The sequence below is a fragment of the Podarcis melisellensis genome (assembly GCF_964234715.1).
Source record: "Podarcis melisellensis genome assembly, chromosome: 5".
In the NCBI taxonomy this organism is placed as follows: Eukaryota; Metazoa; Chordata; class Lepidosauria; order Squamata; family Lacertidae; genus Podarcis; species Podarcis melisellensis.
The window spans coordinates 10,579,239-10,602,747 of record NC_138537.1 but is presented as its reverse complement, the minus strand read 5'-3'; the positions used below and the strand labels follow the sequence as shown (position 1 = coordinate 10,602,747).

Here is a 23,509-nt window from a genome sequence, read left to right as displayed (position 1 = left end):
GTGACTGTGGAGGCCAATTCTGTATCCACACGTCCTTCCACAGTGGGGACATTGGTTACCAGGTGGGAGTTGATCGTGGTGTGGATTTGCCAAGCGTGCCTTCCTCTTAGCCTGTTTCTCCCTTGCGTTCTGAGTTCGAGTGTCTTCAAAGTCCATGACACCTTTGGTAAAGGCTGCTCTCCAACTGGAGCGCTCGCAGGCCAGTGTTTCCCAGTTGTCGGTGTTTATACTACATTTTTTTAGATTTGCCTTGAGGTAGTCTTTAAACCTCTTTTGTTGACCACCAGCATTACGCTTTCCATTTTTAAGTTCAGAATAGAGTAGTTGCTTTGGAAGACGATCATCAGGCTTCTGCACAACATGACCAGTCCAATGAAGTTGATGTTGAAGAATCATTGAATCAGTGGGGAAACTCCCCACTGGGGTAGAAATCATATATCAAACAGATGGAAAGCTCTTCAATCTGAGCAGGCTGAAAGCAAAGAGTAAGGTTACCGTAACTTCCGTCATAGAGCTTTAGTATGCTGATGACAACGTAGTGAGAGGATGACCTCCAAACCATCCTAAATATCTTCGCAGAAGCTTATGAAAAGCTTGGCTTGTCGCTCGCTCAACATCCAAAAAACCAAAGTGCTGCACCAACAAGTACAAAATAACCCCTCTGCAACACCACAAATCCAACTCAGTGGTGTAACGATGGAAAATGTCAATCACTTCTCCTACCTAGGCAGTTATCTTTACCACGTTGGCTACCCTGGGACTGACTGGCAGCTGCTCTGAAATCACAGGTGGGGAGTATGCTGTTGCAATCTGGAGCTACTTGCAGGCTTCCCATGGGCATCTTGTTGGCCACGGTGAGAACAGGATGCCACACCTGATGGGAAGCTGGCTTAATCCAGCAGGTTCTTCTTCCATTCTTAGCTCCTGAATGGAAGAAGCCATAAATTATGAGCGACTGACAACCCTACAGTGCTAAAGCAGCAGCGAGAGGAGCAAGGAAGATGTTGTAACACAAAACAATTCCAGCTGCTGGAGACTGATTCCTACAAATCCCAGAGGATGTGATTGTTGTCAATTTCTCCGTGGAAAATGTGCAATTTGTGTTTATCCTGGAGGTTTGCCATGCAGTTGGCATTAATCACTATGATGTGTCATGTGGATAAACTGTGCGACAGCACAGTGCACCGAGGGGGAAATTTTTGAACTGCTTACGCTGTATATTTTCTTCATCATAGAAAGCCACAATTGATTCCATAATGGTTTCCCTTTCTCCCGCTGAAACTGCCTGCAGAATTAAGTGGCTGAAAACTCCTGTCTCGAGGAAACACGGATCAAGGATTCTAGGAAAGAAGGTATGTTTCTCCGCCCAATGGATTGTCCGTTCCTTGCCTCCACTGTGCATTCTTTAGGAGTTAACTGTGTGGAGGGGAGGATGCAATCATATTTAGCTTTTCAAAGAATAAGACTGCTGTGTCATTCTGTTGATGCCTCTATTTTCCCTTGCTCTAAGTAGCAGCATGTGTTCTGGAGCAGCTGCTAAACAGGAAACATGACAGTCAAGCCTAGCAGCTGTACTCTCTCCCCCACGACTTCTGGAATAGGAGAGTTATAGCAGACGTCAGGCCGCAACAGGAAATCAACTGATGCCAGGGAAGTATGCTTGCAGCAAACTTTCCCTTGCTTCATTAAAATTGCCCCTGCTTAAAGGTTTTGAAGAAAAGCAATGACAAACCTAGACAGCATCTTAAAAAGTAGAGACATCACCTTGCCAACAAAGGTCCGTATAGTAAAAGCTATGGTTTTCCCAGTAGTGATGTATGGAAGTGAGAGCTGGACCATCAAGAAGGCTGATCGCCAAAGAATTAATGCTTTTGAATTATGGTGCTGGAGGAGACTCTTGAGAGTCCCATGGACTGCAAGAAGATCAAACCTCTCCATTCTGAAGGAAACCAGCCCAGAGTGCTCACTGGAAGGACAGATCCTGAAGCTGAGGCTCCAATACTTTGGCCACCTCATGAGAAGAGAAGACTCCCTGGAAAAGACCCTGATGTTGGGAAAGATGGAGGGCACCAGGAGAAGGGGACGACAGAGGACGAGATGGTTGGACGGTATTCTCGAGGCTACCAGCATGAGTTTGACTAAACTGCGGGAGGCAGTGGAAGACAGAAGTGCCTAGCATGCTCTGGTCCATGGGGTCACGAAGAGTCGGACATGACTAAACGACTAAACAACAACAAAAGGTTTTGATGGTTTTGTTTTGTGTTTGTTTTTTGCTTTATCTAAAACACCTTTTCTTTCTGCTTGCGTTGCAGATCTCTCTGAAACCTTAGCTTTGATATGTGTCTTTTCCAAGCAGTGCCCCAGCTTCCATGGCCAATAGTTAGGGATGGCGGAAGTTGTAGTCTAGCAAAATCTGGCAGACCACAGATTCCCCATTCCTGGTGGACCATCTCACTCAGTATAAGGCATGTTCCTATACTAATGCAATAAAACTGCAATAAAATTCAGTTCCAGCACCTCTCAGGTGGGCATCATTGCCATTATAAGAGAACAAGGTGGCGTTCATGGTGAGTTCTGGCACCTCTTTTTCTAGAAAAATAGCACTGGGTTGAACCACATTTGGAATACTGACTACAGTTCTGGTCACCTAACCGCAAAAGGGATATAGTAGAGTTGGAAAAAGGTTCAGAAAAGGGCAACCAAAATGAACCCATTTGAAGAAAGGTTGCAGCATGTGGGATTTTTTGGTTTAGAGAAAAGGTAAGAGGCAACATCATTAGGGTTGCCATATTTCAAAAAGTTGAAATGAGGAGCTTTTTTTTTTTTAAGAAGACCTCAACAAACACCAAAAGGTTTCCCGCAGGTCTGATCCAGGAGGAGATTTTGGTTTACAAAGTTTTTTAACATCCATTATTGATTGCAGCACTAATAGAGAACCATCCAGTGCCATGTGGACGCAGCTTGACCCACTGAATTTAATTAGAACTGAACTCATCCATGAAAGATGATTATAATGGTACCAATAATATAATATCTAATGAAAGCAATGTTCAATTATTTTACATATGTTTGAACTTTAGTATCACAGTCCGTAATTTTGGCAATTCATTTCTCTCTTACCTCATCACTAACTTTTTTATATACTACACACTTGTGTCTATGTTTCTGGCATCTTAGCATAGCACTTTGTGCATGTTATGCTATAAAATTGTTAACTTTTAAGCACTGGCAGAGGAAGAGCCGTGCGGGGGGAGCGCACCGCCCCCGGCAGCCCAATCCTGGTGGGGTGCCATCGCGGCTGCCCCCCGCCCGCGTTGGGCGCCATGCCCCAAAGACGTGCACCACGTCCCTACGGGCGGCACACCACACCCCTCAGGACGCACACCAGCCCCATCCCTGCCTGCTCTCTGCCCCCCGGTGCCAGAGCATGAAGCTCCGCCACTGCTTTTAAGGCTGTTTTTGCAGCAACATGAATTATTACCAGTCTGGAATTTGAAATATCAGTTAATTTGTGCCTCCTTCATTTCCTCCACAACTTAAATACTGCCTCTTGTTGATAGTTATTCAGACTAATCGTGTTCTCTAGATTTTTTCATTTTTTTTTGCTTTTGGATAATTTAAACCGCAATACCATTTAAAGCAAACAAGAATGGGGGCTGCTAATGACTTTGGGGCAAGATAGGAGCTTCTGCTTCATTAAATGTTCAATGGGCACTTGGATTTAATTGTTCTTTAGAGGCTACTGGTTATGCATGCTGTGAAAGTGGGAGTGTGAGTTAAACCAACACAGAGGCAGGGAGAAAAAATGCTAATTGCTCAAGGGTGAATGAACCCATAAACTACTTGGGGCTCTGAAATACTTAAAAACCTCTGCAGAAGGTTGCAGAGGCATCCTCAAGTGAATTAAGACCAGGATGGGCAAGGCATACTCAAAGGAGAAAGTCCCACTGTGTTCAATGGAGCTCACGTTCAGAAAAAGAGCCCTGCTAGATCAGAGCAATGGTTCATTAATCCAGCATCCTATTCCCCACAGTGGCCAACCAGATGTCTCTGAAAGTTCACGAGCAGGACACAAGGGCAATAGCCCTTTACTGAGAACTTGGGTGATGCAGTGATTAAATGTTGAATCAGGGCTGGGAAGACCCAGGTTCCAACCCTGCTCAACCATGAAGCATACCAAGTGACCTTGACCCCAATCACTATCTCTACATTACAGTTATGAGGATAATGGGGTGGTGGTGATGGAGGGAACCATGCATGCTACATTGAGCTCCTTGGAGGAATGGCAGGATTTAAAAATTATTATTGACTGTGTATAGGATCTAAGGATCTCCAGAAGGCTATGAAGATCTGTTTCAGATGGCAATCTTTTTCAACTGTTTTTATAACCATTGATGTTATAGCAGTCACTGTTTTCATTGATAAATGGAACAGCATTAACTATGTAGTAGTTTTATCTTTAACTTTGTATTGTTGGTATCCTTATAGTATTATGTAAACTGAAAGAGTTGCACTCAGAAAGGTGTCCTGTCTATATTTTTATTGATATTTAAGTCTGAGTCAGCCGTGTGAAAACATGACTAGAGAAGCAGGATTGCAACAATAACATACAGATTTGGCATCCATATTACAAACATTTGGTAGAAATCTATCTATCCAGTAGATAGAAACATATATGTACTGTATCTATCTGCACATACGAAGATACTGAACATACTTACAGATTATACATAAGTGCACACAAAAATAAGGGTATTTTTTTAAAAAAAATATAAGTCAGTTGGTTAGACTCACATGATCTTGTTTCACCCTCTAGTGGAATATCTGCACATTGCAGATTTTTCAAGAACCCTGAATGTCATTGTGTTTTAGGCTTCAATCCTATTCTGAAACCAAACCTTGCAGGAAGATAAAGTTTCCATTCTGGTTGTAAAGTTTGGTAAAATCCATTTAAGATCAAGTTTTATAAAATCAATTTTTCCTACCCATGGATTAAAAAGGCTACATATTTCTGGTGCATCGGGAGGAGGAGCACTGAGGAGCACTGGTGCACTGAGGAGGTCCGCAAGGTAAATGCCTGTGCCAGGAACAGCTCAAGGCAGCAAATAATACTTACGCTGCGATTGAGGTCTCTTACCCCAGGACCACGCCTCCTTGGGATTACAATACTACAGAAGGGAGAGCAGCCTTAGAGACTTATCACAAAAATTGTTATGTAGTGAAGTTCACCCTGGGCCAGCATGGGGACTGTAGATAGTTTTCACTCAGGTCTGTAGATAGTTTTCACTCAGGTCCATGTCAGTTATTTTAGGCAGGAAACTCTGGGTTGTTGTTGCTACAATGTTGACAGCCGGCTGCCTATAAAAGCAGGCCGGCTGAGCTGTTTGCTGTTCAGTTTTCTGTTCCAGCTTACAAAATAAAGAGCAGCTTTGGAGAAATCACTGTGTCGTCTGCCATGTGTTTTAGAAGGCATGAGATGGGCAGCGAAAAGGCCTACAAATATGGCGAAGTTATCTGAGGTTTTAGAAATATGTAGCCTTTTTAATCCATGGGTAGGAAAAATTGTTGCACCCGAGCAGAGACAAAAGGAGCCAAACAACACCAAGGGGTTAATCCAGAGAAAGAGTGTTTTATTCTGCCATGGGGGGGGGGGAGCAGAGGCACCTGTGTGATTCAGTTCACAAAAGACAGGCCGCAGCAAAAAGCATCATTTTACATCAGGTTTTTATCCTGTTCTCCAAACCCCTTCTTCCCTCTCCCCCTTCACAGATTTTACATAGAAATGCTGCTTTTCGTTCTCTGGCTCTGTTCCCGGAAGTATGTTGCAAATCAATGTACCAGGACAAGGTTATCTTGGATCCGGGAAGCGAAAAGCTTTACAGTGGTGCCTCGCAAGACGAAATTAATTCGTTCCGCAAGTTTTTTCGTCTTGCGAGTTTTTCGTCTTGCGAAGCACGATTTCCCATAGGAATGCATTGAAAATCAATCAATGCGTTCCTATGGAAACCGCCTTCAGACCAGGTCCGGGGACAGTCTGTCCCCCGAGCTCTTCTGAAGGCTGGGGGGGGACAAGGGCTTTTCTTCCCATCCCCAGCATTTTAAAAAAACCCGGGACAGCAGAGGACTTCTCCGCGTTTCTCCGCTCTCCCAGGAAGGCAGGCAGGGGGGAGCAAAGACTTTTGCCCCCCCGCCGGCCTTCAGAAGAGGTCCAGGACCTGCCTGCAAAAGCCGTCCAGGATAGCGGGAAGCGCTTCCCTGCTATCCCGGACCGCTTTTAAAATGCTGGCGGTGGGGAGCAAAGCCTTTCGGCCCACGCCAGCCTTCCTGGACCTCTTCTGAAGGCCGGAGGGGGGGGAAAGGTTTTGCTCCCCACCACCAGCATTTAAAAGAGGTCCCCGGAGATTTCCCTATGGGCTTTCTTCTTGCGAAGCAAGCCCATAGGTAAATTCGTCTTGCGAAGCAACTCGCAAACGGAAAACCCTTTCGTCTTGCGGGTTTTCCGTCTTGCGGGGCACCACTGTACTTTTCTCAGCTCTGGGTTTGTTACAGCATTTTTGTTACAGAGAGGACTGCTTAGCTAATGCTTTTTGTCTTAGAGGAAAATGCAGTTTTTAAAATGCTTAAGGGGAGGCCTGGCTGGGGGAGAATTCACAACAGTTTTTTAGGGCTTTCTGGGGTAACCCTAACTGTACCCCTTCAATGGCAAAGACCCATTTAGGATACAAGCTTAAGGCTAGAATAGATCCACCAGGATGAGCAGTTGGGATCCAGCAGATCTCCAGCTGAGCCTGGAGATTTCTAATTTAGCATCTGCCCTGCCAAATCTTAAACTGTCTTAAGTCCTGGAAAGGAGGGCATCCTCAAATTTGTGGCTAGATAGGAAGGGGCTTTAGGCTGAAATCACCCTGAACCAATTCAGCATTGTCTGACCTGTCTCAACTGAAGCCACCAAAAAGGATGTTATGAAACGAAACTCTATTTTAAAGGCTCGTTTTCATGCTCCCGTTTAGGCCCCCTCCTCAATGGAGTTTAGATCAGGAATTTCCACCTACCCCCCCCCCAAAAAAAATCTTATTCTATTGTAGTTTATCATCCTTAGGATTGCTCCCATGCCCAGGAAAGCCTATGGAGATCAAAAATGTCTTCAGCTGTTTCTGGAAAGTGCAGAGTGCGCGCGCCTGTCGTATTTCATGCGTCTCTGAATGACATTAGGCTACTGCACTAAAGAAAGAAAGAAACAAGCTTCACAAGGGCAAGAAAAATTCATTTTATTATATTTAAGGCCAACTCCGTTCTCCCCTCGCGAAGCCACAGAGAAACGCACTTCGCCTTTTACTGAGGCGCGATCACTTCGTGAGGCAAATAGAGCGAAGCAACGGCCTTTCCCGCCCTTTCCTCGCGAAGCTCCGCCTCCCCGCCCCCCTTCCTCGCGACAGGAGTTTAATGCTGACGAGCGGGGTTCCCCTCTGCGCCTGCGCCGAATTCGCCGCTTCAGCGCGGGGAGAAGGGCGTGAGGGAAAGTCTACGGAAAGGTTTCCCTTCCGGGTCGCGTAGATCGTTCTGCGTGAGGGGGAGGAGCAGGCGGGCCGACTGCGCGGGGGATGGAGCGGGACCTGCTCCGCCAGGCGCTCGGCTTTCACGGGCCGGCGCTGCTCCCCTTGCTCCGCACAGAGCAGCACGACAACCCCGACTTCCGAGGCCTCCTGCCGCCTGGCGGGCCTGGCCTGGAGGCGCTGCCGCCAGCCAGGTGAGCGGGCCCTGCCTTGGCGGGGGGGGGGAGGGGAAAGGGGCGGGGCTCCTAGTAGAGGGGGAGGGGCTTCTGGATGGGCGCGTGTTGCGTCATCTAGTCCAACCCCCTTTCAGTGCAGGAATTCTTTTTGCCTGGCGTGGGATTCGAACCCGCGACCCTGAGATGAAGAGTCTCGCTGACTGAGCTCTACTAGGGTTTGTTTTTAATTTTGCAGCCCGCCCCTGAGGCTCTGTATTATCCCATGAAAGCGCCTCTGAACATGTGTAGGTGCTATAATAATAATAATAATAATAATAATAATAATAATAATATTCCAACAAAACACTAAAATACAATAACCTATTAAACATTAAATATATACCCTATATACATATATATACTCTAAATATATCATAGCAGGTTTTGCTGGATAAGGTTTGAAAGCAGGCTGTAGCTGTAGGAAGTTTCCACAACATAAACATGTCCGTTCCCCCCGCCCTCCCAATGTGGCATTTTGTGTTGTATGATGTAAAGCCCCAATTCTCCTCCAGCACAGCAGTTAGATGTTAGTACTTCTGTGCCATCCAGCTGTGCCCTCATATCCCAGCTTGATCACTTAGGATCATTGCAGGAATGGCACTGGTTTTATTCTGAGTTGGTGACAGTCATTTGACATTAACATGAAACAGAGCCTCTGGTGTCATTGGCCCAGTCCTGTGGAATATTGGTGTCAATAGAGATTCAGCTGCCTTGAGCATGGTTTTAACTATGGAAAGGTGGCATACAAGTAAAATGTTGCTGGTGGTAATGATGAGAACTTGAGCAGGGACATCTATTTAAACTTTTAAATGACTGCTGAAAAACTTCTATTCTGCTAAGCTTATGCAGGCAATTAAGAACACATCTTTCCATAACAGTTAACTGATAGTCTCTGGTTTAATTTTTAATGTGCTTTTATTATATAAAGATCCTATTGTAAGCTGCTTTGATATTCTTATGATAAAGTGGCATAGGAATATTTTTATATACAAATAACACACACGAGCATATATATATACATGTGTGTGTATACATATATAGCATTGGCAGTAACCAACCAGCTATGTCAGACTCCAGAACGTACTAGGGAAGCAGCGTCTTTAAATTTGATAGGACTTCTAAATAAACATACTGAGGACTGTACAGATCTCAGTTTAATGGCATCAAGAAAGAAACATATGTTTAATGATATGCTAAAGGCTGAAAGGGTAGCTGATTAAGAGCTAATGTGTTTTGAATGCAGAAGTGGCTCAAGGCAGAATTAGACAATCATGTTCCTAACCATATAATTACAAAGCATCAGCTGGAAGAGCAAAGTTGTGCACTTTACAGCAGACTTACTAGAATGAGATGGTGTGTTTTCTATCTACAATGCTGTTACAGCAATCAAGTTGCCAAGTTCTCATTTGGAACAGTGTTCCTTTAGGGCAGCGGTAGGGAACCTTTTGAAATTTTGAGGAAATGCAAGCCTGGTACATCAGAAAGAGCAGGAAAAATATATAGGACCACAAAAGAGTGTGGATAGGCCCCTGTCATCACCTATTTCGTCTGTGGGGAAAGCACTTGCATCAGCCACAGAGAGAAACTCCTTGCACCTTTCCTCCATTCACAGCGGGGCGGGGTCTGACTTTCCAAACCTGCACATTTTGAAGGGTGCATGCTGCATGTAGGAAAGGCTGAGTCAGTGCAGACAGGAATTGAGCAGTAAAAGCAGAGAGTTTGATTTGGTTTATTACATTTCTATGCTGCTTTTCATCCAAATGAATCCCAAAGCCGCTTATAAGCAGTAAATAATAACAACATGATAGAACATAATAGAACATCACCAATTTGCGTGGGGGTTGCATGCCTTGCCACTGCACGCTTACGTGAAATTGTGTATAATCGGAACACCCATTGCAAAAGCCTACAAACACGCTATTCCTTCCCCACCCCCTTTTGTGACATTTTCAGGTCACTTCTGGGTTTGCTGTGATGTGCTTCGCGGTTGCACACATATCAGACGCACCTCAAAGTCACTGCCTGTATAGCATAAATCATACAGAACAATTAACAATCTTCAGTGAAACAATTACAATCTATAAAACACTGAGAGCCAGTGTGGTGTAGTGGTTAAGAGCGGTAGTCTCGTAATCTGGAGAACCGGGTTCGAGTCTCCGCTCCTCCACATGCAGCTGCTGGGTGACCTTGGGCCAGTCACACTTCTGTGAAGTCTCTCAGCCCCACTCACCTCACAGAGTGCTTGTTGTGGGGGAGGAAGGGAAAGGAGATTGTTAGCCGCTTTGAGACTCCTTAAAGGGAGTGAAAGGCGGGATATCAAATCCAAACTCTTCTTCTTCTTCTTCTTCACTGTTACCAAAACAATGACTAAAAAATAAGTTAAACATCACAGTTAAAGCAAAAGTCACATTGTATGCTTAACAAATCAATACAGCATTTATAACCTGTAAAACAATAATGACAAAATTAATAAAATAGCAGCCATAAAATAAACTAAGCACTGTTAAGTTCATACAACACTCCCTCCACACACCCACGACTCATAATCTTTTACTCTATTCAGCTCATTAAAATACACATAATGCCAGTGGCAGCAACTCCCTTCTGAAGGCTCCTTGGCCTGGAGGTGGGGCAGCACAGGTGAAACCCACCACCCCCTCTCCCCTCAGTTCTTTCTCTGCAAATGGCTCCCTTATGAAGGTTCCTGGGGCTGGAGAGTGGCTTTTTGAAGGAACATTTACTCAAGTCTATGTAAAGAAGGGACACGGGTGGCGCTGTGGTCTAAAACTCAGAGCCTAGGGCTTGCCGATCGGAAGGTCAGTGGTTCGAATCCCCGCAACGGAGTGAGCTCCCATTGTTTGGTCCCAGCTCCTGCCCACCTAGCAGTTCAGGAGCACGTCAATGTGCAAGTAGATAAATAGGTACCGCTCCAGTGGGAAGGTAAATGGCATTAGTTTGCTCTGGCTTAGTCATGCTGGCCTATAGAGCGAGATGAGCGCCGCAACCCCAGAGTCTTCCGCGACTGGACCTAACGGTGAGAGGTACCTTTACCTTTATTGATGTAAAAATACCTTTCTGTGGGTATCATGGGAGGTGTCACCCCAGGTTGGTGGGCCCTGATTTAGGAGGTGCTAATCTCTTTTCTTTGCTGTTTCAGGAAAGAGAGAGGACTTGAAAATATTGAGATACAGCATTTCATTGCAAAAAAAGCTGATCTACTTTTTTCTCATGCTTGGAAAACAAATGTGCCAACAACAACAGAAGCAAATGAAGAGAATGAAGGTAAGATTTCTACTAAGACAAGGCAAAAGTTGTAAGTCATATTGTGATTAGTGGTACGTGCCGATAAGTGCATCTCCTTAATGTTTTTTTCTTCTCTCACCCCATGGTCTAGAAAAGTTGAGGAAAACCTTCATATGAAATATTTTGCTCTTTTAAGTATTAGAAGTGAAATATTTATTAAAGCAGTTTTTGAAAACAGTAGTTATAATCCGTTCACATTACTTCTTGATTTAGAGTTCAAGCATTGTTAGTATTCCAGTCAACAGTAATATGCTAAGCAACATTTTTCAGATGTACCGTATTTTTTGCACCATAGGACGCAGTTTTTCCGTCTTAAAAACTAAGGGGGAAAGTCTGTGCGTCCTATGGAGCAAATGCAGGGGGGGAGGCAAGCAGGAAAAGCCCCCAAGAGCCACACACAAGCTTCGCGCGGCTCTTGTGGGCTTTTCCCCAGGAGGGAGAAGGGACTGACGCAGCCAGTCAGTCCCTTCTCCCTCCTCTAGAAAAGCCTTGCACAACCTCTCCAGCCGCAGGAGGCTGCGCTCACAAGCCTAAGGAGGAATCCCGGGCAGCGAGCGCGATCCATCCCGCTCGCTGCCCGGGCTTCCTCTTTAACCGTGCGCGCCTCTCCAGCCGCGGGAGGCTGTGCAAGGCTAAAGAGGAAGCCCAGGCAACGAGCGCTGAATTCATTAGAACTTCCTTCTAAGTAGGTATTTTTAGGATTGTTCTGTAAGAGTGAAATCTTAAACCCACTTACCTGTGAGTTTTAGTCCCATTGAAGTAGGCATATGAAAGATTACACTGTAAGGTGGCAGTTTTTTGATTTTAAATGTTTTTATGTGATACAGTGGATAATACCATATTTTAAAAAAACTGTTTATATAATATTTTATTTCAACATGACTCTTTTTATCCCAATTGAAGATTATTATGCTACTATGCCACCTTTGGAGCAGTTCATGGATGTTCCCAGTGCAGAGAGGAGAGAGCTGTTTTTCCGTGATATTGAGCGTGGGGACATAGTGATCGGAAGGATTAGTTCCATTCGTGAATTTGGTTTTTTCATGGTGCTGTTCTGCCTTCGAAGTGGCGTCACTCGAGAGATAGCAGATCTAGAGATCACTGTAAGTCTGATGATAACTATTCACATGTGAATTCTTGCGCTGGAGACACTTTCTGATGGATCATTTCGTTTTTTGTTAGCTTTTTGTACAACAAATTGGGAGCTGCTTGCTCAGGAAAAGTAAATGTGTGCTGTGGGACAGTCAATAGTTTAAAGCTTTTACTGTAGTGCGGCCTTGAAAAGTGGTGAGCTAGAAGATGTTTCGCTACCTCAGCAAAACATTTCTCATTCTTTTTCTGTTTAAAGGTTATTTTGAGGACATAAAAGCCTTCAAGTGAACTCTGTTGCAGTTTTGATAGCATTTGTGCGGCTCTTTAAAACGGGAGACATCTCAAAATGACATTCTTGCAAGCATTTATGCATTTTGCTTTGCAAAAGCTGATTAGAATTTGTTTTCAAATGAATTCTGCTTCCTTTTTCTGTGCTCAAGGGTGTTATGCAAAAGTGTAAGTTGTATGTATCTTACTGGAAAATGTGCAAGAAGCATTTATGCTTGGAGAAGCACCTCTTCATCTGGAGGAGAGGCCAAAGATTTTCATGAGGCCCTGTAAACATAAAAAGAAGGATCTGCTGGTGACTTCATGTTCACTGCCTTACCGTAAGGCTCTCTGTCAGATCACGTTCTCATCTTACTGGGAGCTTCTCAGCTTTACAGCAATTCCTAACCTATGTGGGTCACTGGGAGAATTACGGGGCTGGACCAGCAACAGCCGTGCTGGTGAAAATCCACCTCTCTTATCATGTTTTCCCTTGCACATATTGTTCCCTCCCCTTGTGATTTGCAGCTAAAATGAACCCCTCCCTGCAATGAATATAGCTGGCCTGAGAATTCACTTATATAAGTTATATGTGTTCCCCTTGCCCCAGCAAGAACATTTACTGGTCTGGTAAAGGATGCTAAAGTTTTTGGTCATTTGGTTTCTATTTCAGGCTCTTTGTCCATTGAGGGATGTGCCTTCCCAGAGCAGCCATGGTGACCCTTTATCATACTATCAAACAGGTGACCTTATCCAAGGCAAGTTAATTTGACTTAGCCTCACAACTAGATTCCCCCTTCATATTTATTTTCAGGATATGTTGACAGCATATTCTGCTGCTTAAATCAAGCCTTTTTTGTGTTTTAATAGCTGCAATCAAGGATATTGATCGCTACCATGAAAAGCTCACAGTCTCACTGCACAGCTCTGCTCTATCACCCAGCCTAGCAAGTACCAAATTAGGAGTAATCAGCTCAGAAGATCTGCCTCTGCACTACAGGTACGAAACAGTAATATACTGCATCTTCTTTCTTTGGTGGCTCAATAAACTCTTTAGCACATACTGGGCTTTCCTTAATAGAATAAAATATATAGCCACATTTGAACATAATGCTCAACCATAGTTTCACACTACATAAGTCATCCTAGTCTTCTGGGCTTGAACACTTCGTCCCTTTCCCTCTGCTCCTCCTGTGAGTTTAGAGGGAGGATTTCTGAAGCTTTCATTTCCTTTTAGTTAATGACACTTTGCCCTTTTGTCTAATCTAGATACTATAGTCATCACTATCATTAATTTAAACAAGCCAACTTCATAACCAGTAGCTTGAAGCTTGTGTAACTGGCCATTATTACCAGTCAGACAACAGGAACCCATGGTTATCTAAAAGCAAAGGTTTCTAAGGTTTTCCTTGACCTTGCAATAGGATTTGGGGATGGGGTACACACAAGTTTAGAAGCAGCTGGCGAAATACTTAATGTGGCACATTCTCATGCTTCATGCAGTGACTTCTTAGATACATGCAGAGTTTCTAGCCCATTAATGAGTTTTACGTACACTTCATTGTGAAGAGGAGAAACATTTTGCATTCAGTCTCTAAATGCTAGATTGAGGCAGGCTGCCCTATCCAGTCAATGGAGACAGAGAAGTTGTGTTTGTTCCTCTCAGAAAACAAATGCAGGCATAGAGCGGGAAGTGGTACGAACATTTTATGACTAGCAACTCCTCACAAAGTAACTATTTTGTGGTTGTGCCAGTAGCCCTTGAGGAAGTGGGTGAGTTGGGCATATTCCATTGGCAACCTTTCCTTGTATCTTTAGGCTTGTCCCTCATCAGCTCTGTATTAGAAATAGAATGGGAAAGATATCCCTGTCAAGGTTGAACCAAAGACAGAATGCTCATAATTGCTACCTCTCTTTTTCTTTCCCCAGGAAAAGTGTTGAAATAGCCAGCAGTTTGGAAACATATGATAAAGTTTTACATGATTCCTTGGGCTTTGCCAATCCAGCTGTAGTTGAGTTTCTGGTAGGAAAACTAGGATTGAATGAATCCAGCCCACCATCCTTAATGAGAGGACTACAAAGGTATATAAGGCACCTCTTCACAGAAAGTGTTGCAGTTCTTTTAAACCTTGGGCAGCTTCCAGGTTTACTTTATTTTGAGATTGCTCACTAAAGTGAAACTTCCATTACTTTTTAAAAAAACAGAGTGCAGGAAAAGCTCTTTTTCCATTTGCAACTAAATTATTATTAAACTTCTTAAACAAACAAAGCAAATATTTTATATTGGGCAACAGGTTAATGTTCTGATCCATAACCAGATTTAAACTAATTCAGCCACCTAGTGTGGGATGGTGACTAAAGTGTTAGACTAGACAGGGGTCAGCAAACCTTTTCAGCAGGGGGCTGGTCCACTGTCCCTCAGACCTTGTGGGGGGCTGGACTATATTTGGGGAGATGAATGAATTCCTATGCCCCACAAATAACCCAGAGATGCATTTTAAATAAAAGGACACATTCTACTCATGTAAAAACACGCTGATTCCCGGACCATCTGCAGTCTGGATTTAGAAGGTGATTGGGCTGGATTCGGCCCCTGGGCCTTAGTTTGCTTATCCATGGTCTAGGACTTGGGAGACCAGGGTTTAAATTCCCCCTCAGCCATAAAGCCTAACCTACCTCATAGGGTTATTGCAGGAATTAAATGAAGAGGTGGAAAACCATGTACATCACCTCCCCCCCCACACACATCATCATTATTATTATACCCCACCCATCTGGCTAGTTTCCCCAGCCACTCTGGGCAGCTTGCAGCATAAAATAAAAATTTAATTTTCCAAAATAACAAAACTGTAATAAGAATTGGGTACAAGTCTAGTTATGTAATACTATATCCACTTAAAATTACGTTAATTGTGTAGTATCATCTCAAACATACTCTTAATACATTAATGTTTAATACAGCCTCTCCATGGACAAATCTGGGTAGTCGGTGGGATGTCTTCTGCCCTTAGATACAAAAAGAAAGGAGACAAAGTTTCAATAAATGTATCTCTTGGCAGTACCTTTTGCTACCTTTCTGTGCCTGAGTAGTTGCTCTGAGACAGCCATCTCCCATATGTTGCTGAACCTTAGATTTCCAAAAGCATGCTATCACTAAGTGTGCGGCTGTCAATAAAAAGAACCCAAAATCTTTGTGTCCGATAGTGAGGTCAGAATCCATTTTTATTGAAAGCCGAGCTAAAGCCAGATTTGGAAATAATGTCAGAAACTGGTCCAGAACATGTGAGCAATTTTGCATTCCCACAGAACATGGAAATAGGATCCAAAACTACTACAGCCCCTCCAGCAGAGAGAGGATAGGGATTTATTGATTTTTGCTAAGTGAATCTTAGTCAAATGCCACCTGAGGACGACCTTCAGAGAAACCTATCGAAGGCAAGATAAAGAGGTTTTTAGGGGCAAGGTCCTCTTTTGCCTATTTTGCCTCACATACTTTTGCCTATTTTGCCTCACATACTAAACGTTAACATTTTTGCATTTCCCATATAATATTCCACAAGCATACACTAACTCAATGAAGCAGTGAGACTTGGTACATATCAATTAAAATACCATCAGTCCTTTTGCTTTTCATTCTAAATGTTTTGCGGACAAACAAGACTGCAGCAGCTGGAGCCAGTTAGGGTGCCGGGTTTTTTAGATTTTCCTTTAGCCCTCCTTTAGTGATCAGTTTACTTTTGAGCAGTAGGTCCCATATCCTGTAAAGACCTCTGTTTCACCTACCATGCTTTATATTTCTGATACTTAACCTTTCTGCCTAAAGGCAGGGTGATCTAAAGAAGAAATTAATGGGGACAGCTCAGGGGCCAAAACTTAGCTTTGAGTCTTCCATGTAAAGATTACTGATTTTAAGAAGGGTGTTGTTGATTCAGGTTACAAGAAAGGAAGAACTTTCTGACAGTCAGAGCTGTTGGACAGAGGGACAGATTCCCACAAGAGGTGGTGGACTCTCCTTCCTTGGAGGTTTTGTAGCAAAAGTTGAATGGCCCCTGTCATGTATGATCTAGTTGGGATTCCTGCATTGCAGAGGGTTGGACTAGAGGACCCTGGGAGGTACCTTCCAGCTCTTATGCGTCTATGATTTAAATGTTCCTTGATTTATTTTTCTCCCCTAGCAAAAATTTCAACGAAGAAGATTTTGCCATTGCTTTGAGGAAAAAACAATCAGCCTCCTGGGCCTTAAAATGGTATGCACGTCTTCATATTGATAGGCAAATGTTTTATGTAAGATTGGAAAGAACTATCATTTTCCTCCCAGGATCGTGATATTTGCTTGAAATGGACATTAGCTATTTGTCAAGTTCCTCTGGTTTATGATTGGGAACTATGCTGAGGTGCTTGTAAAGTGAGAACGTAGATATTTAAGGAAATACTTTAAAAAAAATTTAAGTGTGATGATACTTAACTAGTTTTCCCATTTAGCCATATTTCTGGATCATGTACATCTGGCTCACAAAACTTGAGTGAGCTTTCCTATCATTGCATTTGCTGTTTGTCTACATGTGGATAAAAGTGCTAAATGTTACTTTGCTCCCCATGGAGGATCAATGAGAGATAAGGTTAGTCCCCAAAGAATTCTGTCCTTATCTTCATGTAACTTGAGGAAACTCCACTGCATTTTAAAACTGATTTTTAAGGAATTTGGAGAAAATCTGCAATGATAATGAGAAAAACTGCATTAGGCAGATTTAGGAGCTAAAGAAAATTAGGAATGTCACTAACCTTCACAGCTTATCAAGTTTGAACTACTGCAGCAAATTACCCAATTATTGATTTGCATATAGAAACCATAATATTCATAATGCCATATTTTTTTTAGTGTCAAGATTGGTGTGGATTATTTCAAAGAAGGCCGCCATGTGGATGCTATGAATGAATACAACAAGGCGCTGGAAATAGATGTGCAAAATGTTGAAGCCTTAGTAGCCCGTGGAGCTCTGTAAGTGTCTGTTTGATTTGTAGCTGGAATGCAGAATTTTAAATAATTTTATGAGCAAATTTAAAACATTTGTACTTAACAAGATTCCCCCCCCCCCTTTTCTAGGTATGCAACAAAAGGGAGCTTAAATAAAGCAATTGATGATTTTCAGGTTGCTCTAGAAAACTGTCCAACACACAGAAATGCCAGGAAATACCTTTGCCAAACGCTTGTTGAACGGGGAGGACAGTAAGTGTTGCCTTGTGACTGGGCCAAACATATAAGCATCTTTCATTTACCCCCCGCAGTACTGTACTTACAGGAGCCTTAGCCAAAGCTGTCATGCTCAAGGAAGTCAGTGCTTTTTCCGACTCTCACACACATTCATTATTATCTCAAAGACAAAGGAGAGGTGGGGAAAGTTATCGGTGTCAACAAAACTTGCTGTTTTAGAGGGCTGGGATTGAGGCACAGGCTCCTTTTGCTAATGTCACTATGTGGTTTGACAGGAAAACCCAGCGCCAATCATACCCATCCCACCATACCTTGGCATCTACTTTTTTTGTTGCTGTCCTTCCTACTATATTGTAATACTATATACTATATTCCTACTAATATACTATATTCCTACTACTTTCTTGTTGTTAGCCCGGCTGAGCCCGGCTTCGGCTGGGGAGGGCGGGATATAAATAAAATAATTTATTATTATTATTATTATTATTATTATTATTATGGTTGTGGGCATCTGCTGCATCTTGCATCCTAACCTTTGTTTTAAATGTAAGTTCTTTTTATCATGCAAAATGCTGAATTCAATTAGCAGAACTGTCATTTCACTGCCATCTCTTCCCAAGGATTTCTGAACTAAACCATACCTAGGAGATGCTTGATTATTTAGTGCAGTAACATGTCGCACAATCACCTCTGCTATGAAATTCGTTATGCCTTGCTGTGCTCAGGTTCAACCCAATGGCATTTGCATGGCGGGAGGTACATGAGAACGTGTTCCCACATTGTTATAATGCTGATGGATTGATCACAAAGCGTTTCTTAAGCATAAAGTGATCTCACTCTAAAAATATAGCTGAGGCTAATTGTGGTAGTTAGAATACATTTCATGTTGTATAAAATCATCTGCCAGGTTAGAAGAGGAAGATAAACTGTTGAATGCTGAGAGTTACTACAAGAAGGCTTTAAACATAGATGAGACCTTTCAAGAAGCTGAGGATGCCTTGGTGAAACTTCGTAAGCAGATGCAGGTGATTCTTTACTTTCTCTTAGTTCACGGAGGTAATTGCATCAAGAGGCATGCATTGTTTTTTGTTCTTGCAAGCTTCCATGGGTCATTTACTGGGAGTGTGGTTGCAGCTATCAAACTGGATGTGTGTGGAGTTGCTGATAAGTCAGGGATGGGGGCTGATTTGAGAGAAGATGTAGAATATGGCACTGAAGCTAGATTCAAGATGCCTCAATCAGATTAGCTCTGCCAACAGGACCTGCCTGTATTTAGTAGTTAAGTGAACTTTCAGAGCAGTTATTCAGAAATAAGTGTTGTCGGAATTAAGCTTGTTTCTGAAGCACGTGTATGCTTGGGATCAGATTGCAAGGTTGGCACAGGGAGGGTTACAAGAACTTGATTCCAGCGGAACCAAAATAAATCCTGCAAAAGAAAAGATTGCCTTTTCTTTTGGCACGTGTGCCAATAAATTGGGATATTGATCCAGCAACTAGATTCAGCTATCTTGATGTGCCATGAGCTTGCTGATTACCTACAACTGCATATAATTTTCAGAGATCCTTAACCTACAGGATTAGTTAGCATGCCCTCAAAGTTTGGTAATAAAAGTTTTCCAGATGAGATTTATTTATAGCGTGCATGTTTGAAACACATTGAGGGTCACTTTGTACGTGCCAGTATTGGGCTTTTCCCCTCTACATGCTGCCTCTCCTCCGTCACGCAGAGAAGAATACATGCAAAGCGGGATGCCATGTCTATTTTTACCGAGACATTTCCACATAACATGCCAGCAAAAAGCAGCCTGTAAATGGAAGCTTGGTAAAAATAGACTCTGTGTCCCCCTTCGTATATGCACCTCTCCCCCTTTGGTGGGGAGCATCAGACAGTGAGGGGGGAAATCTAAACAAGCACATGCAAAGCTGACCTGAGTTACTGCTGAGACTTACTGCTGAGTTACTGCTGAGTTGCCCTCCTGTAATACTGATGATATGTTTTTCTTCAATGCATTTTCCTCTGAACTGGAACTGGAACTGGTGCTGCTGTGTCTGACCTCTGGTGCTGCTCATCAACAACCCATTGGAATATGATTACGTGTGTAAACCATGCATCAAACTGGGCTGTGATACGGTTGCCATATGGTTTGTATTCATACATGGCCTCTTCCAATTATGTTTTAATTTGGATCACGTTTTACGCAAAAATCCAAATATTATTTCCTTGATGCCTCTGTATTTGGTTAATTCTGTATGGCCGACCACTTTGCTATTTTTTCCATTTATGCCTTCTGAATTACTAATGTCATTGTATTGGGCAATGGATGCTAATTCCTATCTTGGTCCTTTTATTATTATTCTCTTTTGATGTATGGGTTTTAAACTGCAAATATGGTCCTTAATGCCTTACCTGTTCATCTCAATGCTTAACATCCCATTTGAACACAATTATTTTGCCTTGAATACCTTTCTTTTTGGATCTGGTACCTTGGGGTTGGTGTAAACTTTGTGAATATTGGGGGGAATTTGGGGGGAAAACCTTGGGTCAACACTGGCTTGTTAATGGAATATTTTCAATGTTGGGATTCAAAAAAGAAATCTCTGGAAATGAGAGAGAAACAAGCTGCAAAAGAAGAGAGACAAAAAGAGAAGAAAATAGAAACAAGTGCAGAAAAACTGCGTAAGCTCTTAAAAGAAGAAAAAAGGTAACCTCCATTATATTCAACCTTCTATAGAGCCTTGTTGGTACTGTAAGTATAGTAAGGCATTCGTGGTTATTGGTGAGCTGATTTTTTTGCGTGTGTGTGTGTCTTCCTTCTAGTGAAAAAAGCTAATGAGAACCTTCACAAGAGTTAATTCATTTTTAAAAGTCTCAGGGAATAAATGAGGAAGATTAAAGCATGAAGTTCCTTTGTAATGACAGCTGAACTCTGAGGCATGGTTTTGAATGCCCTAAGCATTATTTAATTCACATTTCATAAGAGAACAGAATGGGTTGCTCTTAACCAGGTATTTAGCCATCTAGTCAGTCTGCATTGTAGGGTTACAGCAATCAGTACACTATGAACAAGCCTGGACTTACAGTGGCTTCTATGGAATGAAACTAACCATGAAATCTGGGGTCATTGGTTTCCTTCTAGTGCTACTGGGGAGCAGCGAAATGAGTGCAAGCCATTCATGCATGGTAACCCATTATGGCTTACTGTGACATGAACATGGACATTAAGGAATCTTAACCACAGAGGGTGGGGGAAATGTGACCTCTTGTTATATACAAAATATCTGGTTATAAGCAAGTCTTGTATTCTTTTGCATTGATGATACAGGATAATATATATAAGACAATGGAAAGAAAATTCCTTTGGCCCTACTCCTCTTTTTGTACCATTCACCATATGCAACCTTTTGTTTCTTGGAGCATACAGTCCTTGGGAACCTGGCAGAAATTAAACAGAAGCAACCTGTGCAGTCCTTACACTCATGTGAAGAAGCAAAACATACCTATCCCAATTTCAAATCTTTAGGCTCCAGTATTGAATCACTCAATTTAGTCTTTCATAGGTAAAGCTGAATAACTGCCAAAATTGTTTCTACAGTACCATAAACATAGGTCAATACTCTTTTAAGGTTACAGTCTATAGTGTGACCCAGGTGAAGAAAGCAGAAAAGAGAAGGGGAGGAGACAAAAATAGTACAGTGGTACCTCGCAAGACGAAATTAATTCGTTCTGCGAGTTTTTTCGTCTTGCGAATTTTTCATCTTGCGAAGCACGGATTCCCATAGGAATGCATTGAAAATCAAACTTGCAAGACGTTTTCGTCTTGCGAAGCAAGCCCATAGGGAAATTCGTCTTGCGAAGCAACTCAAAAAACGAAAAACTCTTTCGTCTTGCAAGTTTTTCGTCTTACGAGGCATTCGTCTTGCGAGGTACCACTGTATGAGATGAATGTGAGGAAATAGAGTTTCACATATCAGAGCTTAAAGATTATGGGGTTGAGGCAAAACTTTATTGGAAAAATATTAGTTTTGAGGAAGTATTAGTTCATAAGGCAAGGCAAGAAAGGAAGTGTATATGGCATTTCAGTTAGGAATCTAATGAGTGTTGGTAAGCAAAATCAGACACTCTCTATCAACTGAACTTAATCCACTGTTTATTATTTTTTTAAGGGAGGGTAAAGCAATTCCTACAGCAGCTGCATGGTCTTCAAATACTGTTTTGCATTTTAGTGCAGGCATCCCCAACCTTCAGCCCTCCAGATGTTTTGGACTACAATTCCCATCATCCCTGACTACTGGTCCTGTTAGCTAGGGATCATGGGAGTTGTAGGCCAAAACATCTGGAGGGCCGCAGGTTGGTGATGCCTGTTTTAGTGTTGCTACGTGGTGGGTAATTTTGGTCATCTTGAGGAGATGAGGAGTAATAGTCAAACTTCTGAACCTGACTACCAGGAAATTTTTAAACCATAAAATGTATATAGTTCAGCAGCTAAGTAGGAAATAATTTGCCAAAAAATACTGCATTTTTAATGCTAACGGCATTACCTCATGGTTAATTAAAACTTTTAGGTTGAAGAAGAAAAAGAAAAGGTCAACTTCCTCTTCCTCCTGCAGTTCTTCATCAGATGAATCTCCTTCCTCCTCTTCCTCTTCTGATAACAAAAAGCGTAAGAAAAGGAGTCGGAACAGGTCCGAGTCCTCACGCAGCTCTAAAAAGCACACGTCTAGGAGTTTCTTACATCAAAGTCGGAAAGATGACTGCTACTCTCCTCCAGCCAATACCTCTGCTTCCTTCCTTAATCAAAAGCATGAAATGGAGAAACTGCTGGAGAGACAGGACAGGTTAATCTATCAAAAGACTGAGGTAAGAGAGAGAGATCACTCTCTATCAAGGACTTCTGCCGCTGAAGATATTTATGGAGGTAGGTCTGAAGATTCCAGAGAGTCCTACAGCAGTTCCAAGACTCAGGCAAATAGTAACACAACTGAAAAACAGGGTAAGTTAGATAGAGTTTCTTCTGATAGAAGGGATAGTACAGGTTCGTATCGTAGAAAGTCTGATGACAGGAACAAGATGAGATATTCAGGAAAATTAGAAAAAGAATCAAAGAAGGAGCATTATCAGAAGCACAGCCCAAGCCAAACAAAGTACTCCACATCTCCAACAGGGTCCGATTACTCAACAAAATCAGTTGAACACTACAACCGATATACTAGCCAATGGATAAATGAGCCTAGTAGGTACAGTGCTGACAACAGACCTGAGTTGGCGTGGATTAAAGGTGAGAGAGAACCCAAGAGCAGGGAAAGGGAAACCACAAAAGCCAAGGAGCGAGATGAAGAAGCAACACTCAATGGTAAAGGACAGTCAGGAACTGGTGCTAAGAAACAACTGCCTCAGAATTTGGTCAACATATTTAATCAGATTGCTGAATTTGAGCGAGAAAAGGGAAGTAAACAGAAAAACTAGTGATTTTTTTAAAGTGCAAGTATAGGTCAGCTTCTAATCACTTGATGAGTCTGTACTCTTAATGGGGAAAAATTGGGGTGTGTGTATTTCTGTTCCCTCTACTTGATATTGATTTAGGGAATGGTGAATATGCAAGAGTTTCTTCATATCTTTTTTTTAAAAAAAGATCTTTTGCTGTTTTGGATATTAATATGTGATAGCGTGATTGGCTGAGAAACTTTACTATTAAGACTGCCACCTGTGCTTAAATGGCGTCTAAATTGCACTTTACAGAAGGAATATTTCCAAGGCATCAATGACTGTTAACTTTGTATTGTTAATAAAAACATAAATGTGCCATTAGTGTGTAAATAGCCTGTCTTGCCATTAAATTTTTTATAAAACTTCCTTGGTTTTCTTTAAT

The 23,509-nt window shown here is 42.4% G+C and overlaps 1 protein-coding gene and 1 long non-coding RNA gene across 5 annotated transcripts in view; both read left to right on the top strand.

The window, feature by feature from the left end:
* Positions 1-23,509, top strand: part of LOC309370033 — a 248,467-nt gene that overhangs the window by 220,405 nt on the left and 4,553 nt on the right. The gene's annotated exons all lie outside the window — the stretch shown is intronic.
* TTC14 (tetratricopeptide repeat domain 14) lies at positions 7,481-23,493 on the top strand. Of its 4 annotated transcripts, none has more exons than XR_014168253.1 (12): positions 7,481-7,747; positions 10,926-11,050; positions 11,975-12,174; positions 13,104-13,188; positions 13,301-13,430; positions 14,360-14,512; positions 16,606-16,677; positions 17,310-17,429; positions 17,535-17,657; positions 18,550-18,667; positions 20,235-21,200; positions 22,206-22,320. XR_014168253.1 is itself a non-coding variant. In XM_081910954.1 (12 exons), the coding sequence occupies exons 1-12, from the start codon at positions 7,602-7,604 to the stop codon at positions 23,104-23,106; spliced, it is 2,283 nt and encodes a 760-aa protein (XP_081767080.1). In that variant the 5' UTR covers positions 7,492-7,601; the 3' UTR covers positions 23,107-23,493. The 4 variants fall into 4 exon arrangements, 2 of the variants coding, with proteins under 2 accessions (XP_081767081.1, XP_081767080.1); XM_081910954.1 differs by having other exon boundaries at positions 7,492-7,747; positions 20,235-20,344; positions 22,206-23,493; XR_014168254.1 differs by lacking the exon at positions 22,206-22,320 and having other exon boundaries at positions 18,550-19,784; positions 20,235-20,291.

Excerpts from the sequence above, each read along its gene's own strand:
- TTC14 (XM_081910954.1), top strand. The coding sequence starts at position 7,602 with ATGGAGCGGGACCTGCTCCGCCAGGCGCTCGGCTTTCACGGGCCGGCG. Across the intron at positions 12,175-13,103 it reads TAGCAGATCTAGAGATCACT|GCTCTTTGTCCATTGAGGGA; the intron begins GTAAGTCTGATG and ends TTTCTATTTCAG. Across the intron at positions 20,345-22,205 it reads CTCTTAAAAGAAGAAAAAAG|GTTGAAGAAGAAAAAGAAAA; the intron begins GTAACCTCCATT and ends TAAAACTTTTAG.